Source organism: Alternaria hordeiaustralica, assembly GCF_023758085.1.
Source record: "Alternaria hordeiaustralica strain BMP 2776 chromosome Unknown scaffold_52, whole genome shotgun sequence".
NCBI lineage: Eukaryota > Fungi > Ascomycota > Dothideomycetes > Pleosporales > Pleosporaceae > Alternaria > Alternaria hordeiaustralica.
In genome coordinates this window covers 31110-49105 of record NW_026056824.1, presented here as the reverse complement: position 1 = coordinate 49105, position 17996 = coordinate 31110, and the positions used below count along the sequence as shown (strand labels likewise).

General features: G+C 55.0%; 7 protein-coding genes across 7 annotated transcripts; 3 read left to right on the top strand and 4 right to left on the bottom strand.

Moving 5' to 3' along the window:
- Nucleotides 1-885: 885 nt before the first annotated feature.
- Nucleotides 886-2243, bottom strand: J4E84_011019 (uncharacterized protein; the record flags this gene model as incomplete). Its single annotated transcript, XM_049393574.1, has 2 exons — nt 886-2100; nt 2163-2243. The coding sequence occupies 2 exons, from the start codon at nt 2241-2243 to the stop codon at nt 886-888; spliced, it is 1296 nt and encodes a 431-aa protein (XP_049238706.1).
- Nucleotides 2244-3108: 865 nt separating this feature from the next.
- Nucleotides 3109-4561, bottom strand: J4E84_011018 (uncharacterized protein; the record flags this gene model as incomplete). Its single annotated transcript, XM_049393573.1, has 3 exons — nt 3109-4256; nt 4307-4473; nt 4524-4561. The coding sequence occupies 3 exons, from the start codon at nt 4559-4561 to the stop codon at nt 3109-3111; spliced, it is 1353 nt and encodes a 450-aa protein (XP_049238705.1).
- A 509-nt stretch (nt 4562-5070) lies between these two features.
- J4E84_011017 (uncharacterized protein) lies at nt 5071-5676 on the top strand (the record flags this gene model as incomplete). The annotated part of the gene is made up of 1 exon (XM_049393572.1): nt 5071-5676. One exon carries the CDS (start codon nt 5071-5073, stop codon nt 5674-5676), a length of 606 nt encoding a protein of 201 aa, XP_049238704.1.
- Nucleotides 5677-6325: 649 nt separating this feature from the next.
- On the bottom strand, nt 6326-6975 carry J4E84_011016 (uncharacterized protein; the record flags this gene model as incomplete). The annotated part of the gene is made up of 2 exons (XM_049393571.1): nt 6326-6491; nt 6545-6975. 2 exons carry the CDS (start codon nt 6973-6975, stop codon nt 6326-6328), a joined length of 597 nt encoding a protein of 198 aa, XP_049238703.1.
- Nucleotides 6976-8767: 1792 nt separating this feature from the next.
- On the top strand, nt 8768-12000 carry J4E84_011015 (uncharacterized protein; the record flags this gene model as incomplete). The annotated part of the gene is made up of 2 exons (XM_049393570.1): nt 8768-10658; nt 10709-12000. 2 exons carry the CDS (start codon nt 8768-8770, stop codon nt 11998-12000), a joined length of 3183 nt encoding a protein of 1060 aa, XP_049238702.1.
- Nucleotides 12001-12440: 440 nt separating this feature from the next.
- On the bottom strand, nt 12441-14479 carry J4E84_011014 (uncharacterized protein; the record flags this gene model as incomplete). The annotated part of the gene is made up of 2 exons (XM_049393569.1): nt 12441-13917; nt 13989-14479. 2 exons carry the CDS (start codon nt 14477-14479, stop codon nt 12441-12443), a joined length of 1968 nt encoding a protein of 655 aa, XP_049238701.1.
- A 1597-nt stretch (nt 14480-16076) lies between these two features.
- Nucleotides 16077-17815, top strand: J4E84_011013 (uncharacterized protein; the record flags this gene model as incomplete). Its single annotated transcript, XM_049393568.1, has 3 exons — nt 16077-16267; nt 16322-17462; nt 17531-17815. The coding sequence occupies 3 exons, from the start codon at nt 16077-16079 to the stop codon at nt 17813-17815; spliced, it is 1617 nt and encodes a 538-aa protein (XP_049238700.1).
- Between the last annotated feature and the right edge of the window lie 181 nt (nt 17816-17996).

Sequence of the window (17996 nt, the reverse complement as noted above, 5' to 3'; positions counted from 1 at the left end):
GTCGAGTGGAGAGTCTGCAATTACGAAAGCAACCGCCTTAAAGTTGAAAGTTGAAGCCAGTGGTCGCTCGCGGTAGTTGATCGCTATACTTTTGGTAGCGGCGTTGAGACTGGCAGAAGAGCGGCGTGGATAAAGCCTGGAGCCGAAAGTAGAACTGAAGAAAACACAGTCGACCACACCGCTCGGACCCTCCTCTTTCGATTTACACACCACCAGTAGTGAAAGACCATGAATTCCTACCTGTATGCGTAAGGGTGTCCATCTTCCTCTCCCCACCAACTCAGATGCGACTTAAGACCCTCTTCAGCCCAGTCACCCGCATATGCCCAGTTTGGACCATAGCTTCCTACCTGAGTGCATGTGAGTATTCGTTTCCATCTCCCCCAACGACCCAAATTCCGCTCAGAACCCTCTCTTTCAATAATCACGTGTACGCCCACCAGCAGTGAAGGATGGTGGAATGCTTCCCACCTGCGTGCATGTGAGCATCGCGTCTACGTCCCTTGCGCCCTTCAATACCCTCGCACCCATAGCGTACCTTCAATCTTCAACTCTTTCCTGTCTGCACGCTGAGCCATCTGAATTTCGCCGCTCATGTACTGGCTTTACATCATGCTGTTGCCTTCGCATCTCCTCACACTCTACTTCACCTCTCCCACCGCCTCAACCCCATGAACATCAAGACCAACACCGCACCAACTTGTGATGTAATACGATTAAACATTGACCAGCCCGAGCACACCACCTATCTATGTATACATATGCTCCTTTCCCTTTGACGCCACTTCATAACCTTCGTTGAACGGATGAAGACTGAAACGCTGATTCCGAGGAAAATGTTCCAAATGCGAGAAAAAGATTGCGAAACGAACAAATGTCTTTTCATTACCTCAACGGCGAGCCCACCCTGCCCTCCACAGGCGTCTCGCCCGTCGTAACGCGTATACTAGGCAGTCTCTCAAGATTCAGATTCAGCGCCGGTAACTGCGGCGCCCTCGTATTAATCGGACTTTCGTAATTCGGAGGATCTTCATACGCAGGCGCATCTTCCCCTGGTACAGGCCCACCACTCCCGCCAACTCCACTTCCACTTCCACTCCCACTCCCACTATAACTCCTCTCCGGATTCAAACTCACAACCTCAAACCCCTCGGTATTTGGACTGGGACCAGGACTAGGCCCAGCAGTAGAATGCGAATTCGAGCGCGACGCATCCGCAAAGTCGTAGTCGTCGGACCCGCGGGATTCAACGGATTGGGTGAGAGAAGTGACGGAGAGGCCGCGGGCGTGGGCGTCACGGCCGCGGGATTGGCCGGAGAAGGAGGCGGCGGAGTCGAGGAGGGGTCTGTTGTCGCTTTCGGAGGAGTTGGCTCGGAGGCGTGTGCCGTCGTGGCGCGCGACGCCTAAGTCGCCATACGCAACAGCGCTCACGCGTCTGTCTCTCGACCGGGTCCGCGCTTGGTGCTCTGCGATGAGCATTTGTGAAACGGAGAGGTCGGCTGCTTCTTCTGCGCGGCGCCGTATATCAGCTAGGGCTTGGACGTCGCCGCGAGCGCGGGCTTCTCGTCGGGCTTGACGCCGGGCTTCGCGGTCGGTGGCTTCGATGCGGCGGGCGAGTCGGATTTGATAGAGGGATTCCATTTCTTCTTCCCGTTGGCGCTCTTCTTCGTCGATGGTTTCGGGGAGTTCGAGGACTGTGTCTACGCCGCCGCGTTCGCCTTCGCGGGCGAGGACGCGCTCGTTCTCTCGTGCGGCAGACGAGTAGGCGGGAAGGGTCATGACGCTGCGGACGGATGTGTTTCTGTCGACGCCGGCACCGGTTGTGCTGTTTATTTGCCTTTCCGGATCTCCTGCTGCTGCTCCGCTCATCTCACCACTCGCCCTGCTTGTGCTCCCCCGGTACTCGGTATCCTGCAGACTGGTCGAGTAGTCATTTCGGCGCGGGCGCTTGCGGAACGCTTTCCACGAGAATAACGAGGGGAGTTTGTCGGCGGACGACTGTTGTGCTTTCTTTGCGGCGCGGTACGGGGCGCGGAACTTGAGGGTTGAGAAGTATGTGATTATGAGGATGGCGAAGATGGCGACGGCGATGATTCCGACCTGGGCAATGCAGGGTTAGCCAGTGTGTGGTAGAGTGTGGTAGAGCGATGGCGTAAACTTACTACGACAAAGGTCCTGCCCTGCTTGGAGACTTCTCTCCTCTCGAGGGCGCCGTCCCTTGCATGCCGCGCGGGTAACAACATGGCACCCAAACAACCATGCACCGGGCCCGTCCAAACGTCAAATGTCACCGGAGTCTTGTTTTCACAATGAGATCACTTGTTTGGAGAAGTGTGGATCGCCCAGGCTGCCAAAGGCCCGCCTTCTTGGTTCTGTTTGGCACTAGGGAGCTGTCGAACCGTTGTGTCGTGCGAAGGTTAAGGCAAAACGTTAAGAACAAGCGGCGGGAAGCGATGTCGTGGATGCGGTTAGGATATTGGGGGTTAATGGGTGTATAGTTTGGCGACTACGGAATGGCCGAACAACAATGGGGGAGAGCCGCGAGTAATGGTCTGGCTAGGTCTGCGCCCGGAAGTTGGTCTTGGCAACCTGGCTGAGTGTTGATGCGGTTGCCGGGATGATGGAGCTGTGACCAGGGGCTGTGGCACGACGAAGTGGAAGATGGAAGGATTGCAGTGGGATGCAGGACGATGCAGCATGGCAGTACTCTAGCAATTCCTCCTTTACACCTCAACAATGCTGTATATGCAAGATGACAATCAGCCAGCGGCAGACGCCAAAAGCAAGCCTCATGTCATCTCCAAAACCTGCTGCTATTCTTAGGCGCCATCTCCCAGATTCAAGGTCCCCACTAGCGCCGGCTCCTGATTGGCGCATCCTCCTGCAGGATGATCGCATTCACATGTTTGATCTACAGCGCCGTGGCACAGAGCCACAGACAGACAAACGGCGGTCGCAATAACGGTCGTGAACAAAATTTCGAAAATGGTTATACAGTATATTTTTTGGAGTAAATGACTTGAATGGAAGTCGACGCTGGCTAATTCAACTCCAAGATGGAATACAATAGATACAAGAACCTGGGTGCGCTTTCAATGACATGATAAACTAAAACTTCTTATCCAACTTTTTCAAGAAACTGCCAATCCCTTTCTCCACTTTATCTACCCGCTTTCCGATGTTGGAGTTGCGTTGAGGGGCATTAGGATTCTCGTGGTCTTGCACTGCGGCTTCGTTCTCCGTCGGTCTGTATAGCTGCTGATGCAGGTTCTGACCCTGTGGTGGAGTTCCTGTGCTACCGTACTGGTATTGCGCAAAGCCAGGAGAAGCCATTGGCTGGTATTGCTGGGGAGGGAAGCCGGGAGATGGTAATGCAGAATGCGCGGGAGGGGATTGGGGGGCAGGAGGGAAGCCAGGCGAGGATGGGTAGTTGGCGTATTGGTGGACTGGTGCTGTGGATGTTCGCTTCATGGCTGGGGGTGGTGGGGTGCCGTTGTATTGGCCTGGTGGAGGGGCAGACGGAGGGGGTGCGAAGGACGGCGGACTTTGCGATGCACTTGGTGGGCCTGTGAAGCCCTGGCCGGGTGCTGGTGGTCCTGGGAAGTATGCCCCTGATGTCGGTTGAGGCGCGAACGAAGCTTGTAGCGGGTTGCCGTATTGCGCCGCGTGTTGATCATGAACAGCGGCAGATCCAAGCCCCGTACCATCATTCGCGTCTGGTGGTGGTGGTGTCTTTTCGCGATGAGCAATTGGCTCAGGCGCGGCTGGAGCAGCCGGGTTGTATGCCATTGGAGCGTAGTTGGGTGGCTGCTCGCTGGGAGGAGGTGATGTAGGGGCAGGTGCTGTGGGAGGGCCGGGGAACGACTGGGTTGTGCTGACACTCGGGGTACGGCTTGTATGTGATATGGCGGCGCTTTCCAGCCTTGCGATGACTGGGCTCAGGGCATCGTTCTTGTGTTCCGAGTGTGTTGGTGTGGCATTGGGGTTGCGCACAATCTGCATTTGGTGTGGTTGCAGCACTCTCCTGATAGAGTCGAGGAACAGGCTCGCGTCTTCCGGCGTCCAGAAGTACAAGTCTACCGTGTGCAGCCTATACATGTATTTGCCCTGGTTCGAGGGATCGGGTGTGGGGAGATGCCATTGCGACGTGTCTTGGTGGGGGCTCGCGCTGCCATTGTGACTCCGAAACGCGTCGACTGTGAGAGTGAACAGACATGGGTGTTTGTATGTGTGCTCGATCTTGACTGTGTCCAGCTCTATACAGCATGTCAGCTCGTGTGTGATGGGGAAATGTGTCAGCACTCACGGCCGGAAAAGGCATCCTGGTTGGGAGTGCCCGCATGGTTCGCGACTTCTATGCGCCCACTCTGGCGCATAGGGTTGTGGTAGAGGTAGACATAGGAGCTCTTGTCGAAGCGGTGGTGCGGGGGGACCTGGCTAGGCGGGGAGATGTAGTAGTGGACGTCTGCGAAGCTATTCACAGTCAGTATAGGATCGAGATATACAAAGCTACCACTACTCACAGCGTCAAGAGAGATACCTCTCCCTGCTGCGGAGGCATGGTGTTAGTGTAAGATGGCAGTCTATCAGGCGTCCCAGATATATCCAGGCCAAGATGTGGAGTACTAGGAGTAGCTGTAGTAAAGTAAGACGGAAGTCAGCACGCTCGCAGCAGCATCAAGAGAACTGTGACATATATAGGGTCGCAAGGCTGTCATCTCAGCTCCCCACGGGTGCAGCCAACAGCTGCGCGTTCTTCTATTTGCGTCGTGCTCGAAGCGCCCGCGGTAGTGTCTTGTTTAGTAGGCGCCGGCCCAAGCTCTGCCGAATGGGCAGCGGGCAGCTCTGCTCCACCCGTGACTTGCGGACCTCCGAGCCAATCCAGAAATTTGCTGCATCGAGCATCGTCAAGCACGAGCATCCGCCGCCGACGACGCGCAATTGACCTGCATCGAGCCTCGCTGTCGACACCCACTATCGCATAATCAATTGCTCTGCATCCGAACCGCATCGCGCTCGCCCACCGCCGCAGCCCAGCGAGGGCAAATCCCCACGTCCACACCCGCCAACATGTCTCTCGTCAACCTCGCCCACGTCTGCTCGCACATGCAGAATGCATCCAAAGCCCGGCTCGGACTGACGTCAATACCCGTCTCCAAGATGCACGTCAACATCGCACTCGGCCTCCAGCGCGAAGGCTTCCTCTCCTCCGTCACCCTCGGCGGGCCCACACCACCCAAGCCCTTCCTCCTCCAAACGCAGCAAGACCCCGAGCAACACGAGCAAATGGCACAGAAGCTCGCAGAAGAGCCCTGGCTCGCCTATCCCATCGACGCCCCCGCCGGCACAAAACAAAAGTCACCCCTCGGCGCCGAACAAGTCCACGACATACACGTACCCCAGAACCCCGCGCGGAGACGGTTATGGCTCGGCCTGAAGTACTGGCAGAACGAGCCTGTGCTGAAGAATATGAAGCTGATATCCAAGCCCACACGGAGGATATGGCTGACGAGCGAGGATCTGGCTAAGATTACGCGGACAAGAGAGTCGAGCTATGTGAAGGGCTTGACAAGGCCAGGAGAGTGCATGTTCGTCACGACGGATCGGGGGATATTGGAGGCGAGGGAATGTGTGGAGCGGCAGTTGGGTGGCATGGCGCTGTGCAGGGTGTGGTAGAGAGACGGGGTGGTTATGGACTGTAAGACTGCATTGTACCAGTATCATGATGGGGTCGGATCGCATATATGAGGGCTTGCATGGAGTAACGCGCGACGCATCTGTAGAAATATCAAACCCAATTACCATGTATTTCGCGTTTGACGGACGGGAATTGGTCGAATGCGTTAGTGCGCTGACACGAGGGTTGGACTGGAGGGGTGCAAGAACCAAGGCGATGCGAGTCAACGTCACCAATAGTGGATAGCGGACATCCTGGTACAAGAGACTACGCAACATGGTCAGCCTGCTTGTCATCGCACATTGGGCAGCAAAATTGTTGTTGTGAGCTAAACATTGTTGTTGGAAGTGGTTGTTGACATTTCATTTCGCTGTAGTTCAGAGCATGGATTCGCTCGCGACCCAAGGCCAAAATGAAGCAATTATCTACAAAATTCGTGCTAATCTACATAAACATCCCAGGATATATCCTCGTAACAAACTTCGTGACCACGTTGCTTGCATCCCAGCGTCCCAATTACCAAAAATCAAAGGGGGAATATGTCCAAAGAAATTCGTAAAGATCTGACCATGGCCTTTTTGCCAGATGTTCCCAAACCCCAACTCCAGTACCCGTGATAATCCTCATCATACATCTCTCGTCGTCTTCTTAGACGTAGCTGCGGCGGCTCCGGCTGTGGCTCGCGCGGGGGCTGCGGGAGTGGTGGCCGTGACGCGATCGGTGGACTTCGCGCTTAACGACGACACGGTCGTTGCGGTGGTGGCGGTGCACAAGGAGGGCCAGGATAGATGTGATGAAGAAGAAGATGATGTTCCTGCGCAGACGTTAGCTTCGGGGACGGTTACAATTTCGAAAAGTAGAACTTACATGATACCGAACGCCCACGAAGCCTTGAGCATGGCGCATTGACGGTTGGTGTCGACGCCGAATCCAGTACCACTGACGGTGAAAAGACCCAAGTCGGTACTGTAAGAACCACTTCGACGCCAGTTGGTGCAGTCAGCATCGGCAATGCCGCGCAGAGCGTAGACGGCTCCGATGAAGGCGCCCATGAAGAGAAGGTCGATAAAGGCAACGAATTTGGCCGAGTGCTTTGCGCGCGTGTAAATGAAGAGGGTGCCTAGGGCCCATACTGCGCCGAGGACGGATACGATGAAGAGAACGAGGATGGACGTGGGTGTGAGCAGGTTGCGGCTGTTGTACCAATCGACGAACCACGCCAGCATACCCAGCGCAGGTATGAGGGTGATGATCTGGAAGATGCGCCAAAAGATGAAGGATAGTCCGGAGAACGACATGATGGCAGTTGACAGGAACCGCAGATGCTTCGTGGGAAGACGAGTTTGCTTTGGTCGGGGCTGTCAGCTGAACCACGGTTGGTTGATGCCGTGTAGCGAGGCAGGTGCGATGCGACCAAGTGAGAGATGCAAGACGACGACAAGGCGCTGAGGAAATGCAGGGCAGCGCGCTTTTAAGATCCTGCAGCGACAACAGACCAGGATGCGTCTTGCTTTGCGATCGGGTTGCAGAACGGTCGCGGTGTTGCGGAGTGACGTATAGTCGACGGAAACCGGGATGTATACTTTAAAGTGGGATGTCTGCTCGGGTGGTGGGTATTGGTGAAGGCGGGGGAGGCTGGTACTGTGTGGCTGGATCGTGCCTTCCTCATTTCGAGCCAACCACAACACCAAAACACCGCATCCTACGACGACACCTCAAACACGCCATGCGCCGGCGGTAGAACTGGTTTTCAGACTACTCCGGAGTACTAGAATATGTTCGCATCCTGCCATGCTTTGATTTTCGCTGCTCGCTGCTCGATGCGCATTAGCTGCTTCGCGTGGAACCACAACAACACACGCCGCAGCTGAGAGTGGGCCTAGACAGCTGTCGGCGCCCAACCCGCTTCCCTCAGCCTAGACGGCACATGGGCGTCGACGTTATTCGTGGACGCTGGGCAGAACCGCCGAGCAAGCGGCCGTTGACAGCCAGCAATCACCTGAGATTCGACCCGACCAAACGTCTTTGCGCTCATCACCCAGCGCCGTGGGCCGAGCGCCCCAAACACAAGGGATACCTTGCGTGAATCCGGACGTTATGGAGCAGCACCGCGGACCACCTAGACGTTCAAATCTCACGCCGCTCGCCTGTGCCGCTCTTCCTTTGCATCCTCGCCTGCGCCTAAGGATTGTTTTTCATTTCCTGCCTGCATGGTGATGGGATGTGCTGACCGCCCAGAAGCACAAGAATCAGCCGGACTTATCACAGACTGCCATTGTCTGCCATCCAAGCCATTACACTGGGGTCGCTATTGGTCTCTCCACACGCACGATGCACCTCGTCCGCAATAGGGACTGCCATTGTGCTGGGCTGTTCGCTTCGCGGATTAACCTGCAGCAACTCGGTAGGATGCGTTCCTTATCAGCAGCCAGACCGCTTTCGATCACTGCTTACTGCCCTGTGCTCCACATCCTGTACGGCGGGACGAGCGGACATGGGTTTTCGAGAATAGGTTCAATATATACAACTCCGTACCGCATAGCTGTCACCCTTTTTACCCCTCGCGTTTTCCTACGCGTGTGTGGAATTTCTTGCCAATTCGATTCCGTACATTTTGATGCCATTGCACACTCTTTCAGCCGTCATTTTCTAATCAAGTACGACCACGTTCTCAGCCGGCGCATCTCGTTCTTTCCGTGTCTGGATTCACGCGGCAAAAATAGCATTCATCCGAATATACGAGGGAGCGAACCCCAGCATACTCCAAGCCAATTTCCACTGCCTCCCGACGTATCTCTTAATCTTTCGAAGCCCATGCCAGGAACTGATAGAACCTTGGGTGTATTGGAAATATCAAACGACACTGTCTGAACAAGTCATCCAGCCTGTCACCGATCGAAATTTTGCTATCGACTTCAAGAGGACATGTCAGCACGAGGCGCTCGTAGTCGCAAGGTACAACAGAAAGAAGTTGAGAAAAAGGAAAAGAAAATTGCTGTAAAAGGAAAGGTGCCAGAAGCCACACAGGAAAGCCGAGATGGGTTTGCGGAATGGCGTCCGTCACCAAACCCCAGCAATCCGAGAAGTGGCATGACACGCTCCTTCACAGTATCCAGCAACAACAGCCATACGACATCTCGGAGTAGTTCTACGCACGATGGCGGAAATGGTAGCAGGCCGCGACTAGCCACCCTTCCGTCTGACGTCTCCTCTGGATCCCGACCTCCACCAACGAAATCGTCGAAGGCAGAGTCAGTCTCAGACACTTCTTCGAAAGGCAAAGAGAAGATAAAATATCAGGCAAAGGGCAAAGACACAAAGGCGCCTCGTGGTAGAGGTGGAGGAGTGCCGATCAAGAAGACCGTCGCGCCGTCACCTGGCCCTCCCGTCTTCAGATCTGAGTCGTCAGCGGGTTCCTACGCTCTTCCGCCTGACCAGAAAACATGGTTGAACTTCAAGATATGGACCGACGGAAGAGAAGAAATGCGTCCATACGCCGGGTTTAGCTATGACGAAGATATGCAACACGGCAGTGTACTCATATACTTCAAAGAGGAAGTAGACGAGGACCACCCAATCCCCTCAATTCGGGCAGATTTAGATGTCCTGCAAAACTCGGGATCCACCTGGCTGAGCAATGCCCTGCTGTATAGTCTCATCGATGATAACGACGTGGATGACTGGGCTCTCTCGGAAAATGCAAGTTCACCATCTCAGCCTTTCTCGCCGAATTTCCCACAGCCAGCACAACGACGAATGCTAGGGCCCACATCACCCGGTGGACGGTCTCCACCGCCCTTCGACATCGATCAGTCACATACCAGCATAGATTCTCGGGCTACTTCTAGGGCTTACCATCCATCCGAGGCCTCTCATGGACGCCAACCAAACTCACCGCCTCCTTTCCAGCAGGGCTTCCAACGCAATCCAACCCATGAGATATGGTTTACTGCGCCTGACAACGTGAAGACGCCACAGGCACAAAGACTGCATCATGTCGCCATTCGTAATTTCCTGGCCATGCTGCACGGCAAACCCATAGTTGGATCGGACGTGTTCGATATGCTGAGTACGCTGCAACCTCAAATACACGTCATGTATGATCTCGACACGGACACACGATCTGGAATGACAGCCAGGGAACGAAGCGTGCAGATGATTGTAGAATACCTCGGTCGATACGGAATCGACGACCTGCGCAACAACATTCGACGAGCTCTTGGGCTTCTGGCTTGGGCAGAACAGGACAGCGTGAAGTGGCGACAGGGCTACCTCGAAAGCTTTGTTCACCTGGCTGGTGTCATGACGCAGGAAATTGAGGATCATCCAGATTTCAAGCGCCTGTCAGTAGTCACAAGGCGGAATCTTGGACTGGCTGCCAAGACACTGCAGTTGCGCGTCATGGAAGCCGAGGAGAAGCTGTCCACATTTGATTTCGGTGATCTTTGGGAGGACAAGTTGAAGACCGCGAACAGTCCAGTCTATCAAAGCTATCAATCGTTTCGCCAGTTCCTTATTGGGCATTTCACACGCATCTACGGTAACTGGCCGCCGACTTCCGACAAGACATGGCTTAATCGCAAGGTTGTAAACGCTATGCAAGAAGACTTTGGTTCGCTGTATGATTACTTCGTCGATAGGGAGGTGATATGGAATCCTCGAGAAGAGCGGGCCTCCCGTAAGTGGGAAATGGCCCATAGGAAGAATGACAGCTTCAGAGCAGACTTGCCAGAGCTGGGAATGACGGATATGCTGGTCACCTACGATGCTAAGAATGGGTATGCACACATCCCGCATCCGTATCCGCTGCTTCCAAGAGAGGTACCGAAGACGAGCAAAGACAAGGAGAAGAAGAGCTTCTTTTCATCGCTGAAGAAGGACAAACCCAAGGATGCCACGAAAGATGCGAAAGCGCAATTACAGCTTTCCATTATCTTCAGCGATGCGACAAACATTGAGAAGCTAGATGTCAACTTCAACGGTAATTGATACACGACTGCCATATTAATGACACGTACTGACATTCGACAGGATCCACACTTATCGACAAATTTGAACAGTTTGAGCTCACCACCGACCTGAAACACATGTCACCACGCGAAGCCCGTCTCGGACGCTGGGTCCTCCTCTATGGCATCCTCCAAGTTCTCTCTACCCTTTCCGTCGACGTCCAGGGTCTCAGACACACCGACGGCGTCCGCTCCTTCCTCAACACCGATCTAAAACGCATGCCCGAGTGGGTAAGCAACGGTCAAATCGAGCACCTAGAGGCCCGTCAACAACGATCCTGGTGCTGGCAGCGCGCCTGGGACCCCATGCCCGCGCAGTCCGCACCCGTAGAACTCGAGGCCACATCAACCAACGCGAACGAGCGTACGAACAACCACGATCACCAAGAAGCACGGCGTGCGGAGATATCCGCGCATAACTTCCCCAGTCCACCGCCTCAACACGCTCTTCCGCCGCCGCCTCCGACTGCGGTGTCGCATAATCTCGATGGCGCAACGTTGATGCAAAACGACATTCGTCGTCTCGGCGAGAAGATTAATAACCTCTCCCTGTCCCACAACGCAGGCGTGCATTTCAGGCAAGAATTTGAACGGCGCCGCGAAAACGAGAAGGTCATCCAGGATGAATTCCATGACCGCAAACCGCGATTACAAGGCGAGACTTTTGGCCCGAGGGCGGCTCGGGATCAAGTCAACAACAACCACATCACCAACATCAACAGGAACGACACCTACTCCCCACCCCGCCTAGACTCCCTCGCCCTCCCCCCTCTCCCAACCTCCCACGCCAACACCCGCCCCCGTTCCCGCGACCACGACCGCGACCGCACCCACCCCTCCCAACGAAGCACCTCCCGCCTAGACGCCACATTCCTCCTCACAGACTCCGACTACTCAACCCCCAGCCACCACACCAACGACTTCATAGACCGCCAACAAGCTTCTCTCCTCCCACCGCCCTTATCCCTGCACGCCAACTCGCGTAGTCATACAGCTAGTTTGACAACAGACATAGGCCACTATCCGTTTGGTGCGGGCGAGAACGAGGGAGATGGGGAGGGAGAGATGCAGTGGCCGGTTCCGCCGGGGTATAGTGAGAGTAATAGGGATAGACGGATGGATGGGGATGGCGGGTTGGGGACGTGGAGGGAAGGGAGGGAGAGTACGGTGCTGGGGGATGGGTATCGGGTTATGAATTTTGAAGACGAGGAGTTTGGGGCGAGGGATGGGGGGAGGGGTGCGGGTGCGGGTGCGAATGCGGGTGTGAGGAGGGATGCGAGACGCGTGAGGGAGAGGGGGACGTGGGATACGTGAGGCTGGGATTAGGTCGGAGTGGCGGAAAGGAAAAATTTGGCATGCATTGGATTTGGAAATGTCTCGGCCTGGATATACCCTTGTTCTCGTTTGTGTTGTTTCTCTCATGGGCTGGAGTGTAGTATCAAAAGCAAAAGATTGCATGTAGGGAAAAGGCTCCATAATGATAGGGTACACTAGTCTTTTCGCATCGTGGATTAAACGTGGTGAAGGTGCATCCTTGTTGTATTCGTGTAAGTTCTACTTATATCAGTCGAGCAGATGGGCGATAGTGTACATATAGCTGTGAGTATTCATCACAACTCCACTAACACAAACTTCGTTGTTATACACTCCATACAATCACAAGATGGGAAAACCAAGCATCATATTTCCATACAACAGGTCCGTTTTGAGTACGACTGCCTATACCCAGCCACACCAGAAACATACACACCACTCTACTTCTCCATCAAACTCTTCACCCACCCCGGCACAGCCGGTCTCTTCTCCCAGCCCTCCTTCCAACTCTCCCTCCACCCTTCTTTACTAGCCGGCATAGCAAACACCGCCGTGACAAACCACACCGTCTCCCCTTTTTTCACATCCTTCTGTAGAACCGGCAACACCGTCCTACTCTCCTGCAGATTACTATTCGCATCAGCCAGAATAACGCTTCCCTCGCGCTTCTCCTGGTAAACATCCGCGATACCCACAGCGCCCGTACGAGGCGAAGCTGCAAATGCAGATGTAGAGTCTGAAGCGCCGCCCTCAGGGATGGAGGTGTCTAGTGTACGCAGTGTGCCGTTCCATTCAGTAAGGAGACGACCGTCTGATTCGCGAGCTCCATATACGGCCCACGCACCCTCTGCGCTCTTGATATCGCGACCAGACGTCACGCGATGAACGCGGAGATGCCAGTTCGGCGTCTCTTCCGCCGGCGGCACAAGATACGACGTAATCTCCACATCACCCCAAGGCTTCATACTCGACACCAGCACGGGCACGCCCTCGAAGTTCTCAATCGACGAGTCCCCGTTTAGTGCTCTCCGCATCTTCCACAGCTCGCCTCCGTCGTCGGAGAAGGCGAGTTGCGACTCTGGCACGAATTGCTCGAGTTCCTGGTAGCCGGTGGAGACGGAGTAGGCGAAGGCGGCGCTGTAGGCGAATTTTCCGTATTTTGCGTTGCTGTTCTTGATGGCGTAGTGGCAGGATTGGCCGCTGGAAAGCATGAAGCTGTGGCCGCCTGAGCGGCACACGATTTGGCGGGGGTGAGGTAGCGAGCGTACAACGCGCGTGTTGGCATATGGATGCGGTTCTTCTTTTGCGGACCAGAAGGGATGAGACTCAGGGACTGCGAGACAAGCAAAGGCAAGCATGCACCAGTACGGGCTTTGAGGCGAATTGTAGTTCTCCGCGAGGTAGTAGTTGGGGTACGAGTAGCCTACCGTGAGCATGCCGTTGGATTGAAAAATGTCGTGTTGCGTTGTCCACCACCGTAGGTTGCGCATCCAGATTCCTTTCACTACGCCCCAGGAGAGGGGGGCGGGCAGCTCGAGATCTGCGTATGCGATTGCGCCCCAGAAGGCGACCATGGCCCAGCGGTAGGTCAGTGAGCGGCCGAAGGTGATGGCGCGGCCTTCGGGGTCGAAGAAGTGGACGAAGTCTTGGGCGTACATGCGTGCGCGATCTTTGTATTCCTCGGCTTGCTCTGGGTCGATGTCTGCGGCGAGTTTGGAGTAGAGGAGTTGTAGGTATTGGATCGCGAAGGAGCCGGAGTAGTAGTCCATCTGGCGGTACGTATCAGGTCCGTCGTTGGACCAGCCGTCGCCGCGGTAGTACGTGTTCAGCTGTTTGATGTCTTTCTCCAGCTGCTCTTTCGACCACTTCGCACCATTCCTCTCGAGTCCCAGGTTGGCGAAGACGCGGAACCAGAGCCTGATACAATGTTAATAGCCAAACTCATCACAAGATAGTGCAGATGTAAAGAAATCAAAGGGCCATCATACCAGTTCGTATCCGGCATCTTCTTATCATTCATACTCCCCAACCACGTCTCTACATTCTTCTTCTGCCTCTCCGTCAACGGATCCCAAAACTCTTTATTCGCAACCGCAAGCGTGAATCCAATCGGACACGCCTCCACCATCCTCTGATCAGTATCCTCCATGTACCCCCAAAACTCCGGACTCTCAGGATCCGTCCCAGAAATGAGGCCTTGGACAAACTTGTCCGTTGCAGCATACTTGTTACCCCCAGCCAACAGAGGCGCAAGACCCCATAACGGACGAGCGAAGCCTTCGACCTGCGCACCTGTCTCATCGAAGCGTGTACCTGTGCTGCCTACTTTGATCAAAGCATTGTTGGGTGAGAAACCCGGAATGAGGGGATCCAGCAGCGAGCCCACAGCGGCAACGACATCGTCGCGCGACTTGAGCGGATTCGTGGAGAAAGGATGGAGGTTGAACGCCCGATTGGCGTTTGCCGTCTTCGCCGCCATGCTTCGTGTGACCTAACGGTATTTGCTTCTGCGAGTGGCTTGACAACAATACGTGACGATCACTGACTTGACGGTGGATATCGCAACGCCAACTTCCGTGTTCCGCTATCTCCGCTGCGCGGACGATTATGTTCAGGCTTCCTTGGCGATGAGTTTGGCCTGGTAGAATCTTGATGTAAGATGCGGGTGGATGTGTATTGGTGGTGTTAAGCGCAGCCGATTAATGCCCAGGAGCCCAGAACCCCAAGACGGTAGAACAAGATGCAGGCAGCAGATTGGGCGTACTGAGGCGAAAGGCTTGACTCCAGTTCGGTATTCGATTTCGCCGTCGTCGAGCACAATCACAGACACACAGTCTTTCCAATGCTTGACGCTGTTGCTCTTGTTTGTGGGGTTGTTGGGTTTAAGTGACGGATGCAACGTATTGGTGATGCGCAACCTCGGTGCAAGATCGTACCAACACAATCCCGAACCCTCTCTCATCAGCCTGAACACATACAAAGTAGACAAGTAGACCAGCACCCCACGACCAAATTCGACAGGCCACAGACGTCCATAACCGTTCCTCTCCACAAGTCACCCACAACGCCTCGTGCTCGACCCATCACGCGTCGGCGCGGCCGTGGGGCATCCCTCGCCCCGACCCCATCGCAGGTCTAATACGCGGATAAATAGCCACAACAACCGTAGCGCCTTCCTCAGCGGGGAGAAGACATGTGTCGGATTACTCACCTTGCCCAACACGGAAAGGTCGCAGGCCGTTGCTTCCCATTCCACGCCCCCGCAAGAAAACGGAAGGACAGCGGGGGGAGACCCCAGACCGTGATCGAACCTGGAGATATTACGCTTGGCAACCCTTTGATATGCAATCCAACTCGCAACGCCACCCAGCCGTCAATTGGACGGAAAAAGAGGAGGACTTGGCACTTCCAAGACGGCCTTTCATAGCTCCCACTAATCCCACCGCGTGCTTTCCGCCGAGCCAAGACTATCTCACTACCAAGCATGCTTCGACAGAGTGCGGCGCTCGTCCTGCATGTGCCTCATTGGCCGGAGCCACAAAGGGACGTTCATCTGATGCTCTCGGTACCCTGTTTGTGTGGCTAGCGGCAGCAGCTGTCATTGTGTGTGGAGAGAAAGAGCAGTGTGGAAACGTGGAGTCTGGGGTCTTGAGTCCGGGGTTAATGGAGGATCACGATAGCTTGCAGGCCAGCCATGGGGCAAAGACCGCGGTGACGGACCAGGCGAGTTACCCCGTCTTGAGCAAGGAGCTAGTGCTGCGAGGATAGCGCATGGGCCGCTGTACCGTCTGGCTGTTTATATATCATGGCCATGCACATCCCACTGGGGGAGCTTTTTTAGACCAGCAATCTGCGGAGATCTTCACTCTTCTCTCGCTATTCTCTTCGAACGACACCTGGTGTGCTATACACCAGCGTCTGGTCTAGGGTCAAGCTTGTGGTTTGATCGTTCTGTCTGTCGGTATGTATTCGGTCCTTGTGTCCCACAACAGCTTCTCCTTGCGTCATACATACTGACGAGAAGATAGATTCATACTCCCACCGACACGGTAGCATCCCCCGATCTACCCGACATCATGGCAGCTCCATCCACCGGCGCGAAGTTTATTCGCATGATCGTCAAGAACGACTCCATCAAATCCGACCCTCACGAGATCTACGGATGGCGCGCCTTCGCCATGGCGGGTTCCGCCTGTTTTGGTGGCATGTTGTTTGGTTTTGATATCGGAACCATTGGAGGTGTGCTTGAGTTGAAGGAGTTCCAGGAGTGAGTATCTCAACTTATTTTCTTATCATCTCACGACACTGACAATCCACGCAGCAAATACAACATCACCAACCTGGACAAAGTCGGCAAAGCCAACTTGAACGCCAACATCGCTTCCACCCTCCAAGCCGGATGTTTCGCCGGTTGCTTCATCGCCTCCTGGGTAGCAGACCGCTGGGGCCGCAAGACCGCCCTCCAAATCGCCGGTCTCGTCACCATCGTCGGTTGCATCATCCAAGCCGTAGCCATGGGCGCCCTCGCCGCCATGTACGTCGGCCGCTTCATTGCCGGACTAGGCGTAGGAGGCGCCTCCATGGTCGTCCCTCTGTACATTTCCGAAAACGCACCCCGTGGTATCCGCGGTGGACTCACCGGTCTCTACCAACTCTTCATCGCCACAGGAACCTGCCTCGCCTTCTGGGTCAACTACGGCTCTCTCATGCACCTCTCCGGCGGCGCACAAGTCTACATCGTGCCTCTTGCTCTCCAGGCTCTCCCCGCCGTTCTCCTCGTCGGCTGCATGGCGCTAAACAAGGAATCTCCTCGTTTCCTCGCTAAGCAGGATAAATGGGAGGAGGCCACCACAGTGCTTGCTCGCATGCGCAACCTACCCCATTCGCACCCCTACGTCCAGGACGAAATCAAGGATATCGCCGACCAGCTTGAGCACGAGCGCATGCTCGTTGCCGGTGCCAGTATCAAGGACCTTCTCAAGGAGATGTTCACCATCCCCGGTAACCGGAAGCGTGCTCTCATTTCCATCGGTCTCATGATTTGCCAGCAGATGACCGGAACAAACGCCATCAACTACTACGCGCCCCAGATCTTCGCCGCCCTCGGTCTCAAGGGCAATTCCGTCAAGCTCTTCGCCACAGGTATCTACGGCATCGTCAAGATGGTCGGCTGCTTCGCTTTCCTCATCTTCGCCGCTGATTCTCTCGGTCGCCGCCGTTCGCTCCTCTGGACATCGATTGCACAGGGAATGGCCATGTTCTACATCGGCATCTACATGCGCGTCGACCCGCCGATTATGGGCGAACCAGTACCAGGAGCCGGATACTTCGCTCTCGTCTGCGTGTTCCTCTTCGCCCTGTTCTTCCAGTTCGGTTGGGGCCCCGTATGCTGGATCTACGTGTCTGAAATCCCCGCTGCTCGTCTCCGTTCCCTCAACGTTGCCATCGCCGCTGCTACACAGGTACGTCCTAACCCTAATCCCAACCCTTCTCCCTCTACAGAAAAACACATAACTAACAAACCCCACAGTGGCTCTTCAACTTCGTCGTCGCGCGCGCAACCCCCAACATGATGGCCACCATGGGCCAAGGCGGCTACGGCACCTTCTTCACCTACGGCGCCTTCTGCTTCTCCATGTTCATCTTCGTCTGGTTCCTCATTCCCGAGACCAAGGGACTGTCGCTCGAGAAGATGGACGACCTTTTCGGTATCACCGAGTTGGTCAAGAACATGGAGGCGGACCGTGAGAACCACGCTGATGACATGGACGCTAAGAATGCGACCGTGGTCAGGGAGGAGAAGGTCGGTCATTAGATCGACAGATCTCGGAATGATTGATGTTTGCTGGTTTATTTACTGTTTGAGGTTGGCTAGGCGGCTGGAGCTTAGTAGCCTGGACATGTTGTAATGAAGTCATGGGCTTCGTGCCGCTCTTTGCACAGATTCTTGGGCTTTGTGACTTGGATATGGTGATGTTGAGGGTGTGTGAGATGCG